Here is a 17,769-nt window from a genome sequence, read left to right as displayed (position 1 = left end):
CACCCGGCAGGGTGACCCTCGGGTTCAGCCAGAGCTGGCAGTGGTGCCCGCACACCTGGCACCCAGGGCAGGGGGCTGGCAGGGGGCGGGGTCTAGGGCAGACCTGCTTGCCAGGTGCCCCACTCCGGGCAGGAAGCGGGTGGGCAAGGGCTGCACAAAGGAGCTCTGTGTAGCTGGGGGTAGGGTAGGGTGGGGTGTGCTGTGTTGTGGGGGGTGGCCCTGATGGCTCCAGAGGGTGGGGCGGGGCTTTCTCCCCTTGGGGGCATCAGCAGCTCTAAGGGGACACCTAGTGGTGAGGGAGGGTAGTGCATCGGGTGACCTAGGTGGGAGGGGTGAAGAAGCTGGGAGAGGGTAGAAGTCAAAAATTAGAACCCGGAGTTGGGACTAGGACAGTTGCAGGAAGCTGCAGGGGAGGGGGCTGACTCTGGACAGTGAAGAAGTTTGATTTAGAGGAGCCCAACAAATTCAGACTCCAGCTCTTCCATGTCGTGGCTGTTTGTCCTTAAGGACATAACTTAACCTCTCTGAGCCTCCATTTAAATGCCAAATAAGTGACAACTGCCATTATTATTTCACCTTTGTTATTCTTGCTATGATTTGGGGCTGGAGTCAGGTTGGAAGAAGACCTTCAGGTACAGTTGGGTGGGTGGGACGGGGCTGAAGAGAAGGAAACAGAGGGGTGATGCGTAGTTCCTGAGGGGGCAGATCCTAGGAGATAAAGGCCTCAAAAGGAGGTGATGGGGGAAGTTTCACAGCAGCAGTAATAGCCCCTTTGATGCAGAGTTTTCCATTTGAGGACATCCCTGGGCCTTCAATCCAGGCTGGGAGGGAAATGGTGTAGGGGGGAGGAGTATGCAGGCTGGAGAGAGGGTCATGAGGCCGGAAGTGAGAGCTGGGGCTGGCAGCCTGGCTCCCCTGGGGAGGCTGTGGGTGGGGGAGGGGAGGCTGGCTGGGGAAGGGGTGGGGTGGTCACAGCCACAGCGGGGGAGGGTGGGGCTGGGGACTTAAGGATGTGGGCTGGCCCTTCCCGGCACTGTGCACAGCAGGTTGGGGCCCCCAGCCCCCTCCCAGCCAGCTGGTGTCCCCATAGGCAGGCTCAGACACACTGACCCAGAAGCAGACAGACAGACAGAAGACCTTTTTGACTTTGTTCACAGACATGGGATAGGTGGTGCCCTTGGGAGGGGCCCAAGAAAATGGCTGCCTGGGTGTGGTGGAGAGGGGAGCTAGCTGCTTCCCTCAGATCCTGGAGGCTACGAGAGAGAGCAGTGGACAGTCAGGAGGTCTGGCAGGACGACATGCCCAAAGGTCTTCACGGGTGGGTGGAACAGAAGCAACCACTGGAGAGGAGTTTTTGTCTTCTGCCAAGATCACACCCTCGGGCCCCAAGTGGGAGGTCTCCAGAGTGGGGAGGATTGGTGAGCCCCACCCTCGCTAAAGGAGGGATGGTGGCTTCTGGTAAGCATCTCAAAGAGGGCATTGGGAGCGTGGGTCAACCATACTTGCTGGAAATCGGACCTGGAGATTCCAGAGGCTGAGCCCCTTTCCTCCTTTGTGAGTGTGCTACCCACAGTCCTTCCTGCAAGAGCTACAGTGAGATTCTTGAAACAGAGAGCCTGGCCTAGGAGGGGCCAGTTTACAGTCTATAGGCAGGCATGGGAGAGAGCAGAACCCTGAGTGATCCAGTAAGTGGGACAGTGAGGAGCAGCTGAGGCCTGAGAGAGGGAAGGGCCGGGGAACAGAGAGATGTTCTGCTTGGATGAGCAACAAAGGGGCCCTCCCCATGCCAATTTGTAGCCTTGGGCAAAGTCTCTTTCCTTCTTCCGGTCTCAGTTTCCTTGTCAGTCAAATGGGAGGGGCACAAGGTGGCACTAGAACAGTGTACCCACTGGGGGAGCTGATTAAAAATACAGATTCCCAGATGTCCCTTCAGATCTATGAGTCAGACTCCCCTGGACTAGGGCCTGGGTATCTGGAATATTACAAAGCTCCCCTAGGCCCAGGGTTTGGAAGCCAATGGGTTAGATGATTTTAAGGTTGCTCCCAGCCTTAAATTAGATGTCAGCTCTAGAAGGAGTACTTTCAGGAGTGGCCAAAGCAGAGTTGTAGGAGCTGGGAGTAGAAGGAGGCTTTGGACTTTGAACAGAATTCTTGATCTTGCCACTTAACAGCTATGTGACTTCAGGAAAGTTACACAACTGCTCTGAGCTATTTCCTCTGTAACACTGAGATAATAAACCATATCTCCTAGGTTGCTGTGAAGATTCAGTGGGTCATATATGTGGAGGTGCTTCGTAGATTGCAAATTGCTGCCCACCAAACGGGAGTAAATGAGTGCCCTCCCCACACCTTCCTGTCTCCAGCTCAGCTCTGCTGCTTTCCTACAGCGATCCTCCCAGCACTCAGGGCCCATTCAGCATTTTGCTCCCTAACTCCTGGGGATCAACCAGGGCCCTGAGTCCCCAGGCTCCCTTGGGAGTCAGACATGCCTAGACCTAAATCCCAGCTCTGCCCTGACCAGCTCAGGGAGTCAGTTGGTAAATATTTATGTAGCATCCATAGCCCAGGCCCCAGGGTCAGGGGACACAACAGTAAACAAGACAGACACAGTCCCTGCCCCTGAAGAGCCCACACTCAGGGAGGAGACACATTGGCCAGTCAGCTAGTCATACAAGTAATTGGCTGCAGTCGTGATAAATACTGTGAAGGTGAAATAAAGAGGTCTCTGAAAATATGTAACAGGTGCTGGACTGAGGCCAGAGGTGGCATGGGGGTCTGAGAATGTCCCTTTTCACATTCTCAGTCTTCCTCCCTCCTTCCACGTCCTACTTGGGTCCCACTTTTGCGTCAAGACAGGAATGAGAGAGGGCCTCATGGGAAAAAGTGGGGCTGATTCTTCTGTGTGCTTCATCCTTCCATCCATCCATCTGTCCATCCATTCATTCATTCATTCAGTAAATATTTTTTGAAACACATTTGTGGGCCATGTGCTGACCTGGGTGTTGGGAGATACACACAGAAGTAAACAGGATGGAAATCTTTGCCTTCATGGCTCTTACCACCTTCCAGTGGATGGATTCCTCATCTGTAAAAGTGGGGATGATCATCATACTGATCTCAGGTTTGCAGAGGGGATAGATGAGATAATCCATATAAAGCGCTTAGTCCAGTGTTTGGCAACAGAGAAAGTGTCCCCAGAGTTTTTATTGTTGTTGACTCCATGGTATGATTATGTAACCTCTGACCTCAGGCACTCTTCATTTTCTTCTTTGCAGCTCTTATCCCACTAATAATTAAGTCATTTATGATTATCTGATCAATGTTTGTCTACACAGTCCTTGTGCAAAGTAGACACTCCATAAATAGTATATGAATGAATGATGTTACTTCATCTCTGAGCCTCCATTTCTTCATCTGCAAAATGGGGTTATTAATAGCCCCTACCTCGCAGGATTGATATGAAGAATTAAATGAAACGATGCCTGGACAGCTTCCAGCCCAGTGCCTGGCGCGCAGTAGGTGCTCACTAAACCTGAGCGATGGTCCTTTCCAGGCGCTGTCCTCGCCCCGAGGCCTGGGCTCAGGCCGAAGTTGCTCCACAGCACCCCCCAGCTGACAGCCAGCGACTGGCAGAGCCCCCAGGCCTGGGAGCCCCCTCTCTTTCAGGTTAGCTGGGTGTGCACTGGAGGGAGCACCTGGGGAACTGGGTTAGGAATGTGGGGGAGACCAGCCCGGTGGGCAAGCGGGCAGTGGTTGGACTGTGGCCACCAGCCCATTCAGATCTCCTGTTACCTGTCTTGTTGCCCACAGAGATCTCCAGTGTGACAGCCCAGGCGGCAGAGCCGAGGGTGAGTGGCTGGGGTTCTTCTAGAGGCCTGGGGATGGGGAGAGGAGGAGGCCATGTCCTTGATAGGACTTCTGGGCCCTCAGGCAGGGGCCTGGCCCTCTCCTTGTTTGATCTGGAGTGGTCGCTCCACCCTGCTGATGGGCTTCCCTCTCAAAAGCAGGTGAACTCTTCTACCCTAGCCTTTAGCTAGGGTCTAGACAAAAGTGAGTGAGCTGTAAATAAGTGGAACTGGGGGCCATGGAGGGGTTCATGGTGCATGTGATGGCTTGGGAAAAGCTGGGGGTCAGTGAGGGGACTGGGATTCGGGAAGGGACTCGGGGGGGGCGGGTGTCTGCCAGGGGATCATTGAGAACGTGGGAATCTGATGAGGACTGGGTATTCAGTGAGGGACCTTTCGCCTGTCCTGCCCGGCAGGTCCTGGTCCCGGCTTCTCGCACCCTCATGTCAGCCCCGGCCCTGCCCGGCGGCCCGCGGAGGACAAGGTCAGGATGCGTGTGAAGCCCCAGGGCCTGGTGGTGACTTCCAGTGCCGTGTGCAGCTCTCCTGACTACCTCCGGGAGCCCAAGTACTACCCCGGCGGCCCCCCCACCCCCCGGCCCTTGCTTCCCGCCCGGCCCCCTGCCAGCCCACCCGACAAGGCCTTCGCCCACACCTTCTCCGACAACCCGCGCCCACCTCCACGCCGGGACCCCAGCACCCGGCGCCCACCAGTGCTTGCCAAGGCGGACGACCCGCTGCCCCCGAGGGCAGCCCGTCCTGTCTCACAGGCCCGGTGCCCCACACCCGTGGGAGACAGCAGCAGCTCCTGCCGTCGCTGGGACAACGGGCGGGTGAACCTGCGGCCAGTGGTCCAGCTGATTGACATCATGAAGGACCTGACACGGCTCTCCCAGGACCTGCAGCACAGCGGCGTGCACCTGGACTGTGGTGGGCTGCGGCTTAGCCGTCCGCCTGCCCCACCCCCTGGTGATCTTCAGTATAGCTTCTTCTCCTCACCCAGCCTGGCCAACAGCATTCGCAGCCCCGAGGAGCGGGCCACCCCCCATGCCAAGTCTGAGCGGCCCAGCCACCCTCTCTACGAGCCTGAACCTGAGCCTGAGTCACGGGACAGTCCCCAGCCTGGCCAAGGCCGTAGTCCCGGAGCCACGGCAGCGGCCACTGGTCTGCCACCAGAGCCCGAGCCAGATGGCCCTGATTACTCAGAACTCGCTGATGCTGACATCCTTAGTGAGCTGGCCTCCCTTACTTGCCCTGAGGCCCAGCTACTAGAGGCCCAGGCCCTCGAGCCACCATCACCTGAGCCAGAGCCTCAGCTCCTGGACCCCCAGCCCCGCTTCCTGGACCCGCAGGCACTAGAGCCGCTCGGGGAAGCTTTGGAGCTGCCGCCCTTGCAACCTCTTGCTGATCCTCTGGGGCTGCCGGGCCTGGCTCTACAGGCCCTGGATACCCTGCCCGACTCTCTGGAGTCGCAGCTGCTTGACCCTCAGGCACTTGACCCCCTGCCCAAGTTGCTTGACGTCCCCGGCCGCCGTCTGGAGCCCCAGCAGCCCCTGGGGCCCTGCCCACTTGCTGAGCCCTTATGCCTGGACTTGTGCTCACCCCATGGCCCTCCTGGGCCTGAGGGTCACCCCAAATACGCCTTGCGGCGCACTGATAGGCCAAAGATCCTGTGTCGCCGACGGAAAGCCGGACGGGGACGCAAGGCAGATGCCGGACCTGAGGGCCGCTTGCTGCCCCTGCCTATGCCCACCGGCCTGGCAGCTGCCCTGGCTGAACCACCACCACCACCGCCTCCACCACCTCCTGCCCTGCCAGGCCCAGGCCCAGTCCCAGAGCTGGAGCCCGAATCTTCCCAGACTCCAGTGGTCCCTACCCGCAAAGGCAAGTGCCGGGGCGTGCGGCGCATGGTGGTGAAGATGGCCAAGATCCCTGTGTCCCTGGGACGGCGGAACAAGACCACATACAAGGTGTCATCATTGAGCAGCAGCCTGAGCGTGGAGGGCAAGGAGCTGGGCCTGCGCGTGTCAGCAGAGCCCACCCCACTGCTGAAGATGAAGAACAATGGGCGGAACGTGGTGGTGGTCTTTCCGCCCGGTGAGATGCCCATCATTCTCAAGCGTAAGCGTGGCCGCCCTCCTAAGAACCTGCTGCTGGGGCCTGGCAAGCCCAAGGAGCCGGCAGTGGTGGCGGCCGAGGCAGCCACGGTGGCAGCGGCCACCATGGCCCTGCCAGAGGTGAAGAAGCGGCGGCGGCGAAAGCAGAAGCTGGCATCTCCCCAGCCATCCTATGCAGCAGACGCCAATGACAGCAAGGCTGAATATTCAGACGTCCTCGCCAAGCTGGCCTTCCTGAACCGCCAGAGCCAGTGCGCTGGGCGGTGCTCACCACCCCGCTGCTGGACACCCAGTGAGCCCGAGTCAGTGCACCAGGCGCCCGACACCCAGAGTATCTCCCACTTCCTGCATCGTGTGCAGGGCTTCCGACGGCGAGGTGGCAAAGCAGGCGGTTTCGGTGGCCGGGGTGGAGGCCATGCAGCCAAGGCAGCCCGATGCTCCTTCAGTGATTTCTTCGAGGGCATTGGCAAGAAAAAGAAGGTGGTAGCGGTGGCAGCTGCTGGGGTCGGAGGCCCGAGCCTCACTGAGTTGGGGCATCCACGCAAACGGGGCCGGGGGGAGGTAGACGCCATGACTGGGAAGCCCAAACGCAAGAGGCGGTCCCGGAAGAACGGGACTCTGTTCCCAGAGCAGGTGCCCAGTGGCCCAGGCTTTGGGGAAGCAGGCACTGAGTGGGCTGGGGATAAGGGTGGTGGCTGGGCCCCTCACCATGGGCACCCAGGTGGGCAGGCTGGCCGAAACTGTGGGTTCCAAGGGACTGAGGCCAGGGCCTTTGCCTCCACTGGACTAGAGAGTGGGGCTTCGGGCCGCAGCAGCTACTACAGCACTGCCGCACCTGCGGGCCAGACTGAGCTCAGCCAAGAGCGCCAAAACCTCTTCACCGGCTATTTTCGCTCACTGCTTGATTCGGATGATTCCTCCGACCTCTTGGACTTTGCCCTCTCAGCCTCTCGCCCCGAGTCCCGGAAGGCATCAGGCACCTACACAGGGCCCCCCACCAGCACCCTGCCTGCCCAGCGGGGCCTGGCCACCTTCCCCAGCCGGGGAGCCAAGGCCAGCTCAGTGGCGGTGGGCAGCAGTGGGGCTGGGGCGGACCCCCCCTTCCAGCCTGTACTGCCCACTCGCCAGACTTTCCCACCAGGCCGGGCAGCGAGCTATGGGATCACCCCAGCCACTTCAGACTGCCGGGCAGCCGAAACCTTCCCGAAGCTGGCTCCCCCGCCCTCCGCCGTGGCCCGCTCACCTACCACCCACCCGCCCGCCAACACCTACCCCCAACAGTACAGTGGCTATGGGGCTGGACAAAGTGTATTCGCCCCCGCTAAGCCCTTTACGGGCCAAGACTGCGCTAACAGCAAGGACTGCAGCTTTGCCTATGGCAGCGGCAACAGCCTACCTGCCTCACCCAGCAGCGCCCACAGCGCTGGCTATGCCCCACCGCCTACTGGTGGCCCCTGCCTGCCACCAAGCAAGGCCTCCTTCTTCAACAGCTCTGAGGGGGCCCCCTTCTCTGGTTCAGCCCCCACACCCCTGCGCTGTGACAGCCGGGCCAGCACTGTCTCGCCCGGCGGCTACATGGTGCCTAAGGGCACCACAGCCTCTGCCACCTCCGCTGCCTCTGCCGCCTCCTCGTCATCCTCCTCCTACCAGCCCTCGCCGGAGAACTGTCGGCAGTTTGCGGGGGCTTCTCAGTGGCCTTTCCGGCAGGGCTATGGAGGCCTGGACTGGGCCTCAGAGGCCTTCAGTCAGCTCTACAATCCCAGTTTTGACTGCCACGTCAGCGAGCCCAACGTGATCCTGGACATCTCCAACTACACGCCGCAGAAGGTGAAGCAGCAGACAGCCGTGTCCGAGACCTTCTCCGAGTCGTCCTCCGACAGCACCCAGTTCAATCAGCCCGTCGGCGGTGGTTTCCGGCGTGCCAACAGTGAGGCCTCAAGCAGCGAGGGCCAGTCGAGCCTGTCCAGCCTGGAGAAACTGATGATGGACTGGAATGAGGCATCATCTGCCCCTGGTTACAACTGGAACCAGAGCGTCCTCTTCCAGAGCAGCTCTAAGCCAGGCCGCGGACGGCGGAAGAAGGTGGACCTATTTGAGGCCTCACATCTGGGCTTCCCATCATCCGCCTCGGCCACTGCCTCGGGCTATCCGTCCAAACGGAGCACCGGGCCCCGGCAGCCACGAGGTGGACGGGGCGGAGGGGCCTGCTCAGCCAAGAAGGAACGGGGCGGCGCGGCGGCCAAAGCCAAATTCATCCCCAAGCCACAGCCGGTCAATCCACTGTTCCAGGACAGCCCAGACCTCGGCCTGGACTACTACAGCGGGGACAGCAGCATGTCACCACTGCCCTCACAGTCGAGGGCCTTCAGTGTGGGCGAGCGAGACCCCTGTGACTTCATGGGACCCTACTCCATGAACCCGTCCACGCCATCTGACGGCACCTTCGGCCAAGGCTTCCATTGCGACTCACCCAGCCTGGGTGCGCCTGAGTTGGATGGCAAGCATTTCCCGCCACTGGCCCACCCACCCACGGTGTTTGATGCTGGGCTGCAGAAGGCATACTCACCCACCTGCTCACCTACCCTGGGCTTTAAGGAAGAACTGCGGCCACCGCCCACAAAGCTGGCTGCCTGTGAGCCCCTTAAGCATGGGCTCCAGGGGGCCAGCCTGGGCCATGTGGCTGCAGCCCAGGCCCACCTAACCTGCCGGGACCTGCCACTGGGCCAGCCCCACTACGACTCCCCAAGCTGCAAGGGCACAGCGTATTGGTACCCGCCAGGCTCAGCTGCCCGCAGCCCACCCTATGAAGGCAAGGTGGGTTCAGGGCTGCTAGCTGACTTCCTGGGCAGGACGGAGGCCGCGTGCCTCAGTGCCCCACACCTGGCTAGCCCACCGGCCACACCTAAGGCCGACAAGGAGCCACTGGAGATGGCCCGGCCGCCTGGCCCACCCCGTGGCCCTGCTGCAGCCGCTGCTGGCTATGGCTGCCCACTCCTTAGTGACTTGACCCTGTCCCCCGTGCCGAGGGACTCGCTGCTGCCCCTGCAGGATACCGCCTACAGGTATCCAGGCTTTATGCCACAGGCGCATCCCGGCCTGGGTGGGGGCCCCAAGAGCGGCTTCCTGGGGCCCATGGCAGAACCTCACCCTGAGGACACATTCACCGTCACCTCCCTGTAGTGCCAACTGAAGTGCCGACTGGACCTCGAGGTTTTGTTCCTGGGTGAGTCTGGGGAGTTGGTGCAGTGGGCAGAGGGTTGAGGGTGGGGGTGAGAACATTAGAGCTTAGGCAGAGGGAGGAGGGTTAGCAATGAGCAGGAAGGATTTAAGGACAAGATTGGGGACCTGACAACAGGGAGCTGGGATTCAGGAAGGAGTCTGGCTTTAGATGCTGGAAACAGTCTTAGAGAAAAGATGGGTGCCTGGGTGGGGAACCCAGTGTGGGGCTTGGACATTCAGGGGGTCCTGTTATTGAAATGTCCTTGGACATTCAGGGGGTCCTGTTATCCCATAGACTGGATAGGGCCATCTAGTTTGGTTCATCAAGCGTTCATTTCCCTCATCCATGCTAGGTCCTGGGTAGGGACCACCTGAGTCCTAGGAAATACTCACCATCTGACCTCTTGCAAGGGGGGATGTTTGTGTCACTCCGCGTGAGATGAGCGAAGGAAGAAGCAGGCTGGATACTTATCTGCCAAGTCCCGTCCAAGACACTGACCCTGCCAGGGTTCCTCATTTCTCTGGGAGCTTCATTTAGTTCAAGATGCAGTCTGGCTAGAGCCAGGCTGAGGGTGAGGCCAGTATGTCCTTTTCTGATCTCCCAGGGTACCCCCAAGGCTATTTTTCAACATTTTTGGCCTGAGCCAGGCTCACAGTGGTCAGGGTTGTGGAAGGTAGGGATTCAGAAGTAGAGAAGAGGTAGTGGGATCCCAGATGTCTGGAAACCTGCCACCAATGGGTCTATGCCCTGGCAGGATGTTTCCTTCCTAGAAAATGCCTTTTTCTTCAGTCCCTTTCCTGAGGCCAAATGCTTTTCTAAGAATTCAGTTAAATAGTGTTAGGTATTTAGGTTTTGTTTTATCAGGTAGTGTGACCTTCTTTAGTATTCTTTGGATTTTGTGTTTAAGAAAAGGAAAATAGAGGAGAGGGTAGAGCACATGCTTAACGTACACAAGGTCCCGGGTTCAATCCCCAGTACCTCCTCTAAAACTCTACTAAAATGAGTAAACCTAATTACCTCCCCCCTAAAAAAAAAAAAGAAAAGGAAAGGAAAATAAAGAAGGGAAATGCCCCCAAAATGGTAAAAGGGGACAGGGTTGGAGGAATCATTTTCTTGATGAACAGACTATTCCAGAAATACAGCAGTAACTGGCCCATCAGAACTCAGTTTTGGAACAGACCTGTCACAAAATCGACCAAGACGTGATGGGTGGTGGTAGAGTGGGCTGGGGGCCTGTCCGAGCCCCTCACCCTCGACCTCTGCCACTACCACAGCCTCCTGGGAGTGTCTCTTCCTGGAGAGGGAATAGCAGGGCTCCTGGAAAGCCCCGTCCCTGCTCTGGGAAGGCCGTTTGAGGCCGCAGTGACTCAGGGTCCTGAAGTCATGTCAGCGGAAACTTATTACCCCCTCTCTGCCTGACCTCACCTCCCTTGGTGCCTGAAGGTGGCAAAGGGCAGCACGTGGGAGTCAGGAGGCCTGGGAAAGGACCACTCCCAAATTGGCCAACTTGCTACGTGCCCTTGACCAAGCTTTTGCCCCTCCTCCACCCCGCTGCCTCTGTTTCCCCATCTGTTCAAGGAGATTGACTTTGATAGTCTTGGGCTCTTGAAACTCTGCATGGGCCAGATTTTTCAGGGGAAGATGGGGGCAGCATATTTTTCCTCCTAATAAAGCCAGACCAAGCTTAAAATGGCCTTCCATTCCCCACGCACCTCACTGCAAGCAGCAGTCACAGATCTGAAGCAGGCCAGGGAGAAGCTGCTTAGGGTTTAAAATGTCAAACTCTTGATCCTTCTCACTGGAGGGGAGATGTCTCATGGATAATCCAGAAATGTGAAATAATCCAAAAACCTTTCCTCCCAGTCCCTGGGTGGGAAAATAAACGGGTGTGGGGGCTGGGTGTTTGGGCAGGTCATGGCTCAGTGAGACACATAATGGAACCACCCAGTGAGGCCTGAACGCAGGAGGAACTGGGATGCCATCCAGCCCCACATTCTGGCCCCACTCCCCACTCAGAGCTGGGAGCAGACAGCACTATCCTCAGACCGATGCATTCAGTTGTTCCAGAGACATCTGTCCAGCACCCACTGCATGCGGGGCACTGGGGACACCACAGTGAACACCACAAATGAGGTCCTGGTCCTCAGGGGACCTCCAGTTTAGAGGGAAAGACAGTAAACAGAATGACACAACGCACTTGGTAATTATTGCTGTAGGAAAGACCATGCAAGAGAAGAAAAACTAGGAGGCTGTGAGAGCCTGCAGCCGGCTGACTGGATGCTGAGGCTGGTGCCTGAAAGATGAGGGGGCGTCAGCCAAACAGGGAATGGGAAGAGCATTCTGGGCAGAGGGAACAGCAGTGGGTCAAGCCCTGAGGCAGGAAGCAGCTCAGCTTTGAGGAACTGACGGGGAGACAGTAACAGTGAGTGAGGGGGTGAGGCAGGTAGGGCCAGATCATGCAGGACACTGGAAGGAGTTTGAACTTTGTTCCAAGACAAATGGGGAACCATTGACGAGTTCTCAGCTGGAATACCATGGGTCACAGTGAAACAGGGCAAGTGTGGGAGCAGGGAGACCAGCTGCAGTAGCCCAGGAAAGCAGCGATGGTGGCTAGGACCATGGTGGTAGTAGGGCCGTCTGCCTCCCTTACCTAAGATGGCGCATACTCTCTCATCTAGGGCAACCCCTCAGTGCCAGGGACTGATTAGAATCGTGGGAGTGACGAAGAGTTGGGGATACAGGGAAGGAGAATGGTGAGGAAGAAGAGTTAATAGAGGGATTGTCACTGTCAATAGATGGTTTAAGCAGAGAGGACGTGACACACTCATTCACCAACAGGCAGTGAGCCCTTCTGACACTGGGCACAGGGGGAGCAGTCACTGAGCTCAGCCTCACATCTTGGGCCCTCTGTGTCTGTCCTGATGCCAGGCATGAGGAAGACAAAGCAGATGTAGCCCCTGTCCTTGGCGCCCCCATCCACCCTAGGAAGCTAAAACAAGCACACAAAGAACCTGAAACACCTGGTGGGAAGTGGCAGGGTGAAGCAAAGCCTGTGCACCAGGAAGGGACTGTGGGGTCAGAAGTCACCTCAATGCCACTTTGATGAGAAAAGGGACACATTTATGTTGAGCCTTTTGAGCAGTGCTTCCTCACTGACCCTTCACAGCAGCCTGGCAGGTAGGGGGGCCCCATCCCCGAATCAGAGAGTTGAGGAAACACTGCAGCCCTGAACCTTGCCCAGGGGATCTATTGTTAGTAAATGGTGGAGTCAGGATTTGAACCCATCCTTCTCCCACCACCATCCTCCCACCCCCGAGCCTGGATACTCTGCCTTACTGCTTCCCACTGCCCTGTGCCCCTGATTCCCCATCCACAAAATGACGGATTGGTTGATGCTCCCTACAACTCTTTCTGGGTCTGACATTTTAAATGGATTTTGAGGTTCTGTGAAAGAAGCTGCATCTGAGCTCGTCCTTGAAGAATAGGCAAGATTTGGACACCCAGAGATGGGTGAAGGGCATTCCAGGCAGAAGGAACTGTGGGTGGGGGCAGGTCACATCCCAGTATGAATGAGAAGAGGAGAGTCAGCTGAGCCAGAGTGGGGAATGTGAGACCTGACGGGTCTAGGGGCTGAGCTGGTGGGACAAAGAGGGAAGCGGACGGGGGATGGGGGGGTGCGTGGGCCTGGGCGACATCTCCTCTAGTCCCTTAGATGGAAAGCAGAGCCAGACAGACTGACTCCGCCCTGGGCCCTCATAGCTGAAGATCTGCCCTACTAGACCCTGGGGCCCGGTGGGAGGGTCAGAAGGCCCTCCAATGTGTTTGGGAATCTCAAGTCCCCCTCTCCTCCCTCTCCAGCCTGGACCTGAGGCCAAGAGAAATGTCACAGGTCCTCCAAGGTTACACTAGCTGGTGCCTGACTGGAGCAGGAAGCGGCTTCCAAGGCCACCATCCAGCCCGGGTCAGCAGGCATGCCCAGACCTGGGCCGGCCCCTGGCCGCTCTGGGCTTTGTCTCTCTGTGTCTTGAAACCTCAAAAGGTCACCTGATCTTGCCTCTGGCCCCGAGCGAGAGGCCCTCAAGTCAGGGGTCAGGCAGGCCTGCCCTGCCTCTTCTGGGCTCCTCTTCCCACTCTCTGGGGCTGTCCTTCCCCCAGTCCTCTCTCTTGCCTCTCGCACAACCGTTTTCAGACCAGGCCTTCTTGTTCTGAGCCCTCATTTCCTGGAAATATAATCTCTCCGTGAACATGCCTTCTCATGCTCCTCCTCTCCCATCTCCCCACATCCCTGTGGACCCGGAAGAACCCAAGGGAGCAAGGCCCTGAAACTGGAGGGTGGTGGCTAGGAGCATGCCTCAGGGTGCAGACAGGCCTCTCTGCAGAGCCTGGTTCCATCCCTTACCAGCTATGTGACCTGGTGAGTCACGTCACCTCACTACATCTCTGGTGAGAATTAAATGAGATTACCCATGAAGCATTTAGCCCATTCCCTGGCATGCAGTAAGCACGTAATCAGTGGTTGGTAGAGGGGTGGATGAAGTGCCTCCCCATGGTCTGTGTGAGTCACATACCTCTGACCCTTTCCTCCATGCTTAGGACTCGGTAGCCAGCCCTCCTTCACCTGCTCTCCCTACTTCCCTCCTAGGAAGGATCTTATATTCCAGTGTGGGTTTGGGGCCTTTGGCGGGAGGCTTTGAAATACCACCTACTTATTTGCATTAACAATGGGGCCGGCTCCTCCCCGGGGGGTCCAGAGACAAGGTAAGTCACAGGCCCCACCCCAAGGGACCTGAAGCCTAATGGGCAGCAGAACCCAGACTTCTAAATGACCCAGGTCAGCTCGAAACCCTGTCCACCCAGTTATCCACACCAGTTCTCTCTCTCAGTGCAGATAATCTGAAAAAAGATTTCCTTGTGAGTTTGTAATACATCATACTTTCTTCATAAAATCTCACAAACAGATTTGCCATCTTTGTCTTCATAACTGTTGCTGCCATAGTGGCCTCTGTTTGTGCTGGAGGGCAGGAGGAAGTAGGTTAATTCTGTGTTCAGCCCACACAAATGAGCCACCTGCCCCAGGCCAGGCATTGCTTCTGGTGCGAAGGGTACCACTGAACAAGACAAGCAGTGTCCTGCCCTCATGGAGTTTGCAGCCTTTAAACAGATGTTCATTAAAAGCCTCCATGTGGGCATCACTCCCCAGCAGGGTACTGAAATGGTCCCACCAGAAATACCAGGGACCACCCTCTTGAACTACGGGCAGGGCAGGCAGCAAGAGCTTCCTGAGGGGCAGGAGATGGATCTTGAAGAAATTTTTGAGACCCAGAAGCCGTAGCCCTAGCTCAGCCACCTGGGTCAGTGCAACTAGAGCCCACCAGGTCTCTGCCCCAACACCTGCCTCACTCCCTGAGCCCATCCCCCACATGTGGCCGCTGAAGTGCTTGCCCTTCAGCATCTTTGGACACCTGGTGTCTGAAGCCCCCCTCAAAACATTTACTGGATGAATTGATTAAAACATATCTGCTCTTGTGACTCCATTGCTTAACACCTTTTGATAGTATCCTCCCATCTCCAGCCTCCTTGTCTACAAAATAAAGGCCCAGCTTCCTAGCCTGGTATTCTGAGTATTCAAGGCTTCAGCCCTGACCTCTTGCTTACACAGCCTCCCTTTCCCACTCTAGACTGTGGGATTGGGAGGGAGCTTTCCAGACCCTTTCCCCAGTGTGCCCTGTGCCTTTGCTTTCGCTGTTCCCTGGCCTGGGCCGCCCTTTCCTAGCCACCATCCATCTTCCACCTGTCAGCTCCTATCTTTCACTCAGACATTGCCTCCTCCAAGAAGCATTCCAGGATCCTTCCCAGGCGCAATTAATCTCCAGCCCTTTATGCGTCTGTGACAGCCCTTCCTGGGAATGTCTTCCTCACCACGCCATCAGCTCCTTTAGGCCGGTTACTCATCTCTGTGCACTGTTCCCATCTCCCTCCCCAGTGTCTCATCACGCCTGGGACATTTCAGGGTTCAGAGTTTTTTTTTTTAATCTTGAGTCAAAGAGGAGCATGTAGGCTAGGGAGAATTGTAAGGGGAAAGGTTAGGCATTGGGGAATGAGCATGAGATGATTTCTCTCAACCCCACTGTTAATCAGATGTGCTCCTGAAAATGGGGCAGGAAAGGGGTGTATAAATAAACTGGTTCCAACTCTCAGGATTAACTGGGCTTTTGAGTTCAAGTACAGCCCCTTCCAGTTTACAGAGGAAGAGGGACTCGCCCAAGGACACACAGCCAGCTGTCTAGGGAAGCATGGAAAGGTAGAGCCAGAAAGGTCCCTTGAGGATCACCGAGTTCCACTGTTCTTGCCCCTTCATCAGGCTCCATTCAGTCACATGCCCAGCGCATACCCACTGGTGACACCTGTCCTTGTATAGGCATCTCCCATCAGGAAGGTGGAGAGTGGGTGTTAGGGGGGCGTGTATAGTCTCCTCCCAGGACAGGTAAGCAGTGTGAGGCTCTGAGAGGTAGGAGATACACATGAGGTCACACAGCTTGGTGGGAAACCATGGATGTGAATCCCGTTTGGTCCTGCCAGCATCCCCCTCCTCTATGCCCAGCAGAGGGTAGGTAGGGGAAGACCTCCAAGGAGGGAACGACTGGCAGAGCTACAGTTTAAGAAACACCTCTGGTCACTGGTGGACAGATTTTGGAAAACTCTGGAGTGAAGAGGAGAGCTCCACACCCACACCCCACTGCCTACCCATCCCCAGTTGGAAGCTTCATCCCTCAGTGAACTCTAGGTCCACCCTACCTGAGGGTATCTCTATCTGTCAGGTGTGGTCTGGGCCTCAGGGAAGCAGTATCCTCTCCACATTTGAGGGATTCATGCCTGACTTTGCCTGAAAACGTCAGAGGCGTTGAATCAGCCTTTGGGCAGCTGTGGTTTGCCTCTGACCCCTTGTCTTTGATATGCAGTCTCAGTGCCTTAAGATCTCTCCCATTCTCTGTTCAGCCCCCTTAATTTATATAGAAACTGAAGCCCAGAGAGGGAAAGGACTTGCCCTAGGTCACACAGCAAATCAGTCTCTCAAATTCGCATGCACTCTTTGCCTTCTGCTCCACTGCCTTGTTTGATGTCAAAACCCCTTTCTGGAGGGCAGAGAATAGAAGGTGGGTTTAGACCTTAGCTCATGGCCTGGCAGTTAGTGGGTGTGAATACATATCTGCTGGTTGCTTGAACGAACACATGAACGTGTGTTCCTTTTGCGGGGGAGAACTTCTCTCTCTGAACAACCTGATTTATATGTGATCGCAGCGCTTTGAATCCCTGCTCAGCTATCCCTCGGTGCCCCCAGTGCCAGCCCCCACTGACAGACAGAGACCACTTAAAGCCCTGGCACCTCAGATGGTAAAACTGCTGGAGCGTGAGGACTCCATGGAATGTGGCTGCGTGGTCCTCCGTTACGGAGGCACTAAAAGGTTAAGTCTCATGCAAATGGCTGGTGTCCTGGGGCGCCAGGCGCATGCTGGCATTGGGGATAGGGAGGTACCACACACAGGTCTCTGCCCAGGAGGAGCTCAGAAGGGAATGACAAGTGCCCCCGTAGCTATGGTAACAGGGTGGTCTGAGGAGGCGTCCGGAGGTGTGCAAGACCTGAGCTGGACCTTGATTTGCTAATCGGACTTAGACCGTTTGTTGCTCTGTCATTCAGTTGGCTCACATTCCTGACCCCAGCATGTGCTGGGCGCCAAGCTCAATAGTGAGTTGAAGAGCCACAGTCCCTCCCAACAAAACTGGGTTAGGTGTCCCCCATTGTGCTCCCTGAGCCACCCCCTACCCCCATCCCAACCCTTCCAGGGCTTCTCTTGGCACACCCCCATCTCCCTGCATTGTGAATGCCTGGTTTGGGATCTGCTTTGCTTCCCCCACTGCTCTGTGAGCCCCTCAAGGGCAGGGACCAGATCTGTCTCCTTCTCTGCTTTGTCTCCAGTGCCCAGCGTGGGTTGCCTGGCCCAGCAGCATGGGTTCTGTTCTGTGGTGAGTTGAACCTGGTGAGGTCAGGGTTCTGCATGACCACAGTGTTCTGCCTTCTCCCCTTCTCAGGAACCTCTGGTTTTGATTCTCTCCCCATCCCCCACCCTCCACCATCCCCCAGATTCTGGCCAAGTCATGAAAGCTGGGAGGGCAGTGGGAGGAGGAAGGTGAGAGCGGTGGCTTAGCAAAGGGTGAGAAAGCCTCCCTGCTGCCTGGCCGCCAGCACCACGGGAATGGTTCTGGCAGGAGCTGCCTGCTGGGCTGAGATCACCATGGAGACCTGGCTTGGAGAGGGTCACTGGCAGTGGCTAAGGGCTGGAGGGGGCGGGGGCGACAGGGATTTGTGCAGAGGCTCCCAGCCTGCCCCAGGGCCCTTAGGGGGAGCCCAGGAGGCTGGGGTTCAGTACAATCCACTTGCTGAGTGGTTTGGAGCTGCCCATCCTAAATCTTCCCCTCACTTGTCACCTCAATACACTATGTCTGTCACCCCAACAGAGGTTCCTTAGCTTGGCAACTGTTCTTCAACTGCAATAAAGCTGTCCTACAGATAGATGCCCCCAGCCCTCCAG

The 17,769-nt window shown here is 57.0% G+C and overlaps 1 protein-coding gene across 5 annotated transcripts in view; it reads left to right on the top strand.

Annotated features, from left to right (window-relative positions):
* Positions 1 to 17,769, top strand: part of AHDC1 (AT-hook DNA binding motif containing 1) — a 64,052-nt gene that overhangs the window by 44,244 nt on the left and 2,039 nt on the right. For all 5 annotated transcript variants that reach the window (XM_032495622.1, XM_032495624.1, XM_032495621.1 and 2 more), the window contains 3 exons: positions 3,554 to 3,666; positions 3,811 to 3,848; positions 4,262 to 9,184. In XM_032495622.1, the coding sequence (XP_032351513.1) occupies positions 4,336 to 9,141 (4,806 nt within the window). In that variant the 5' untranslated portion in view covers positions 3,554 to 3,666; positions 3,811 to 3,848; positions 4,262 to 4,335 and the 3' untranslated portion in view covers positions 9,142 to 9,184. The remainder of the gene's footprint in view (positions 1 to 3,553; positions 3,667 to 3,810; positions 3,849 to 4,261; positions 9,185 to 17,769) is intronic.

The sequence above is a fragment of the Camelus ferus genome, chromosome 13 (genome assembly GCF_009834535.1).
Source record: "Camelus ferus isolate YT-003-E chromosome 13, BCGSAC_Cfer_1.0, whole genome shotgun sequence".
Taxonomy (NCBI): domain Eukaryota; kingdom Metazoa; phylum Chordata; class Mammalia; order Artiodactyla; family Camelidae; genus Camelus; species Camelus ferus.
This window is presented reverse-complemented; position numbering and strand designations above follow the sequence as displayed.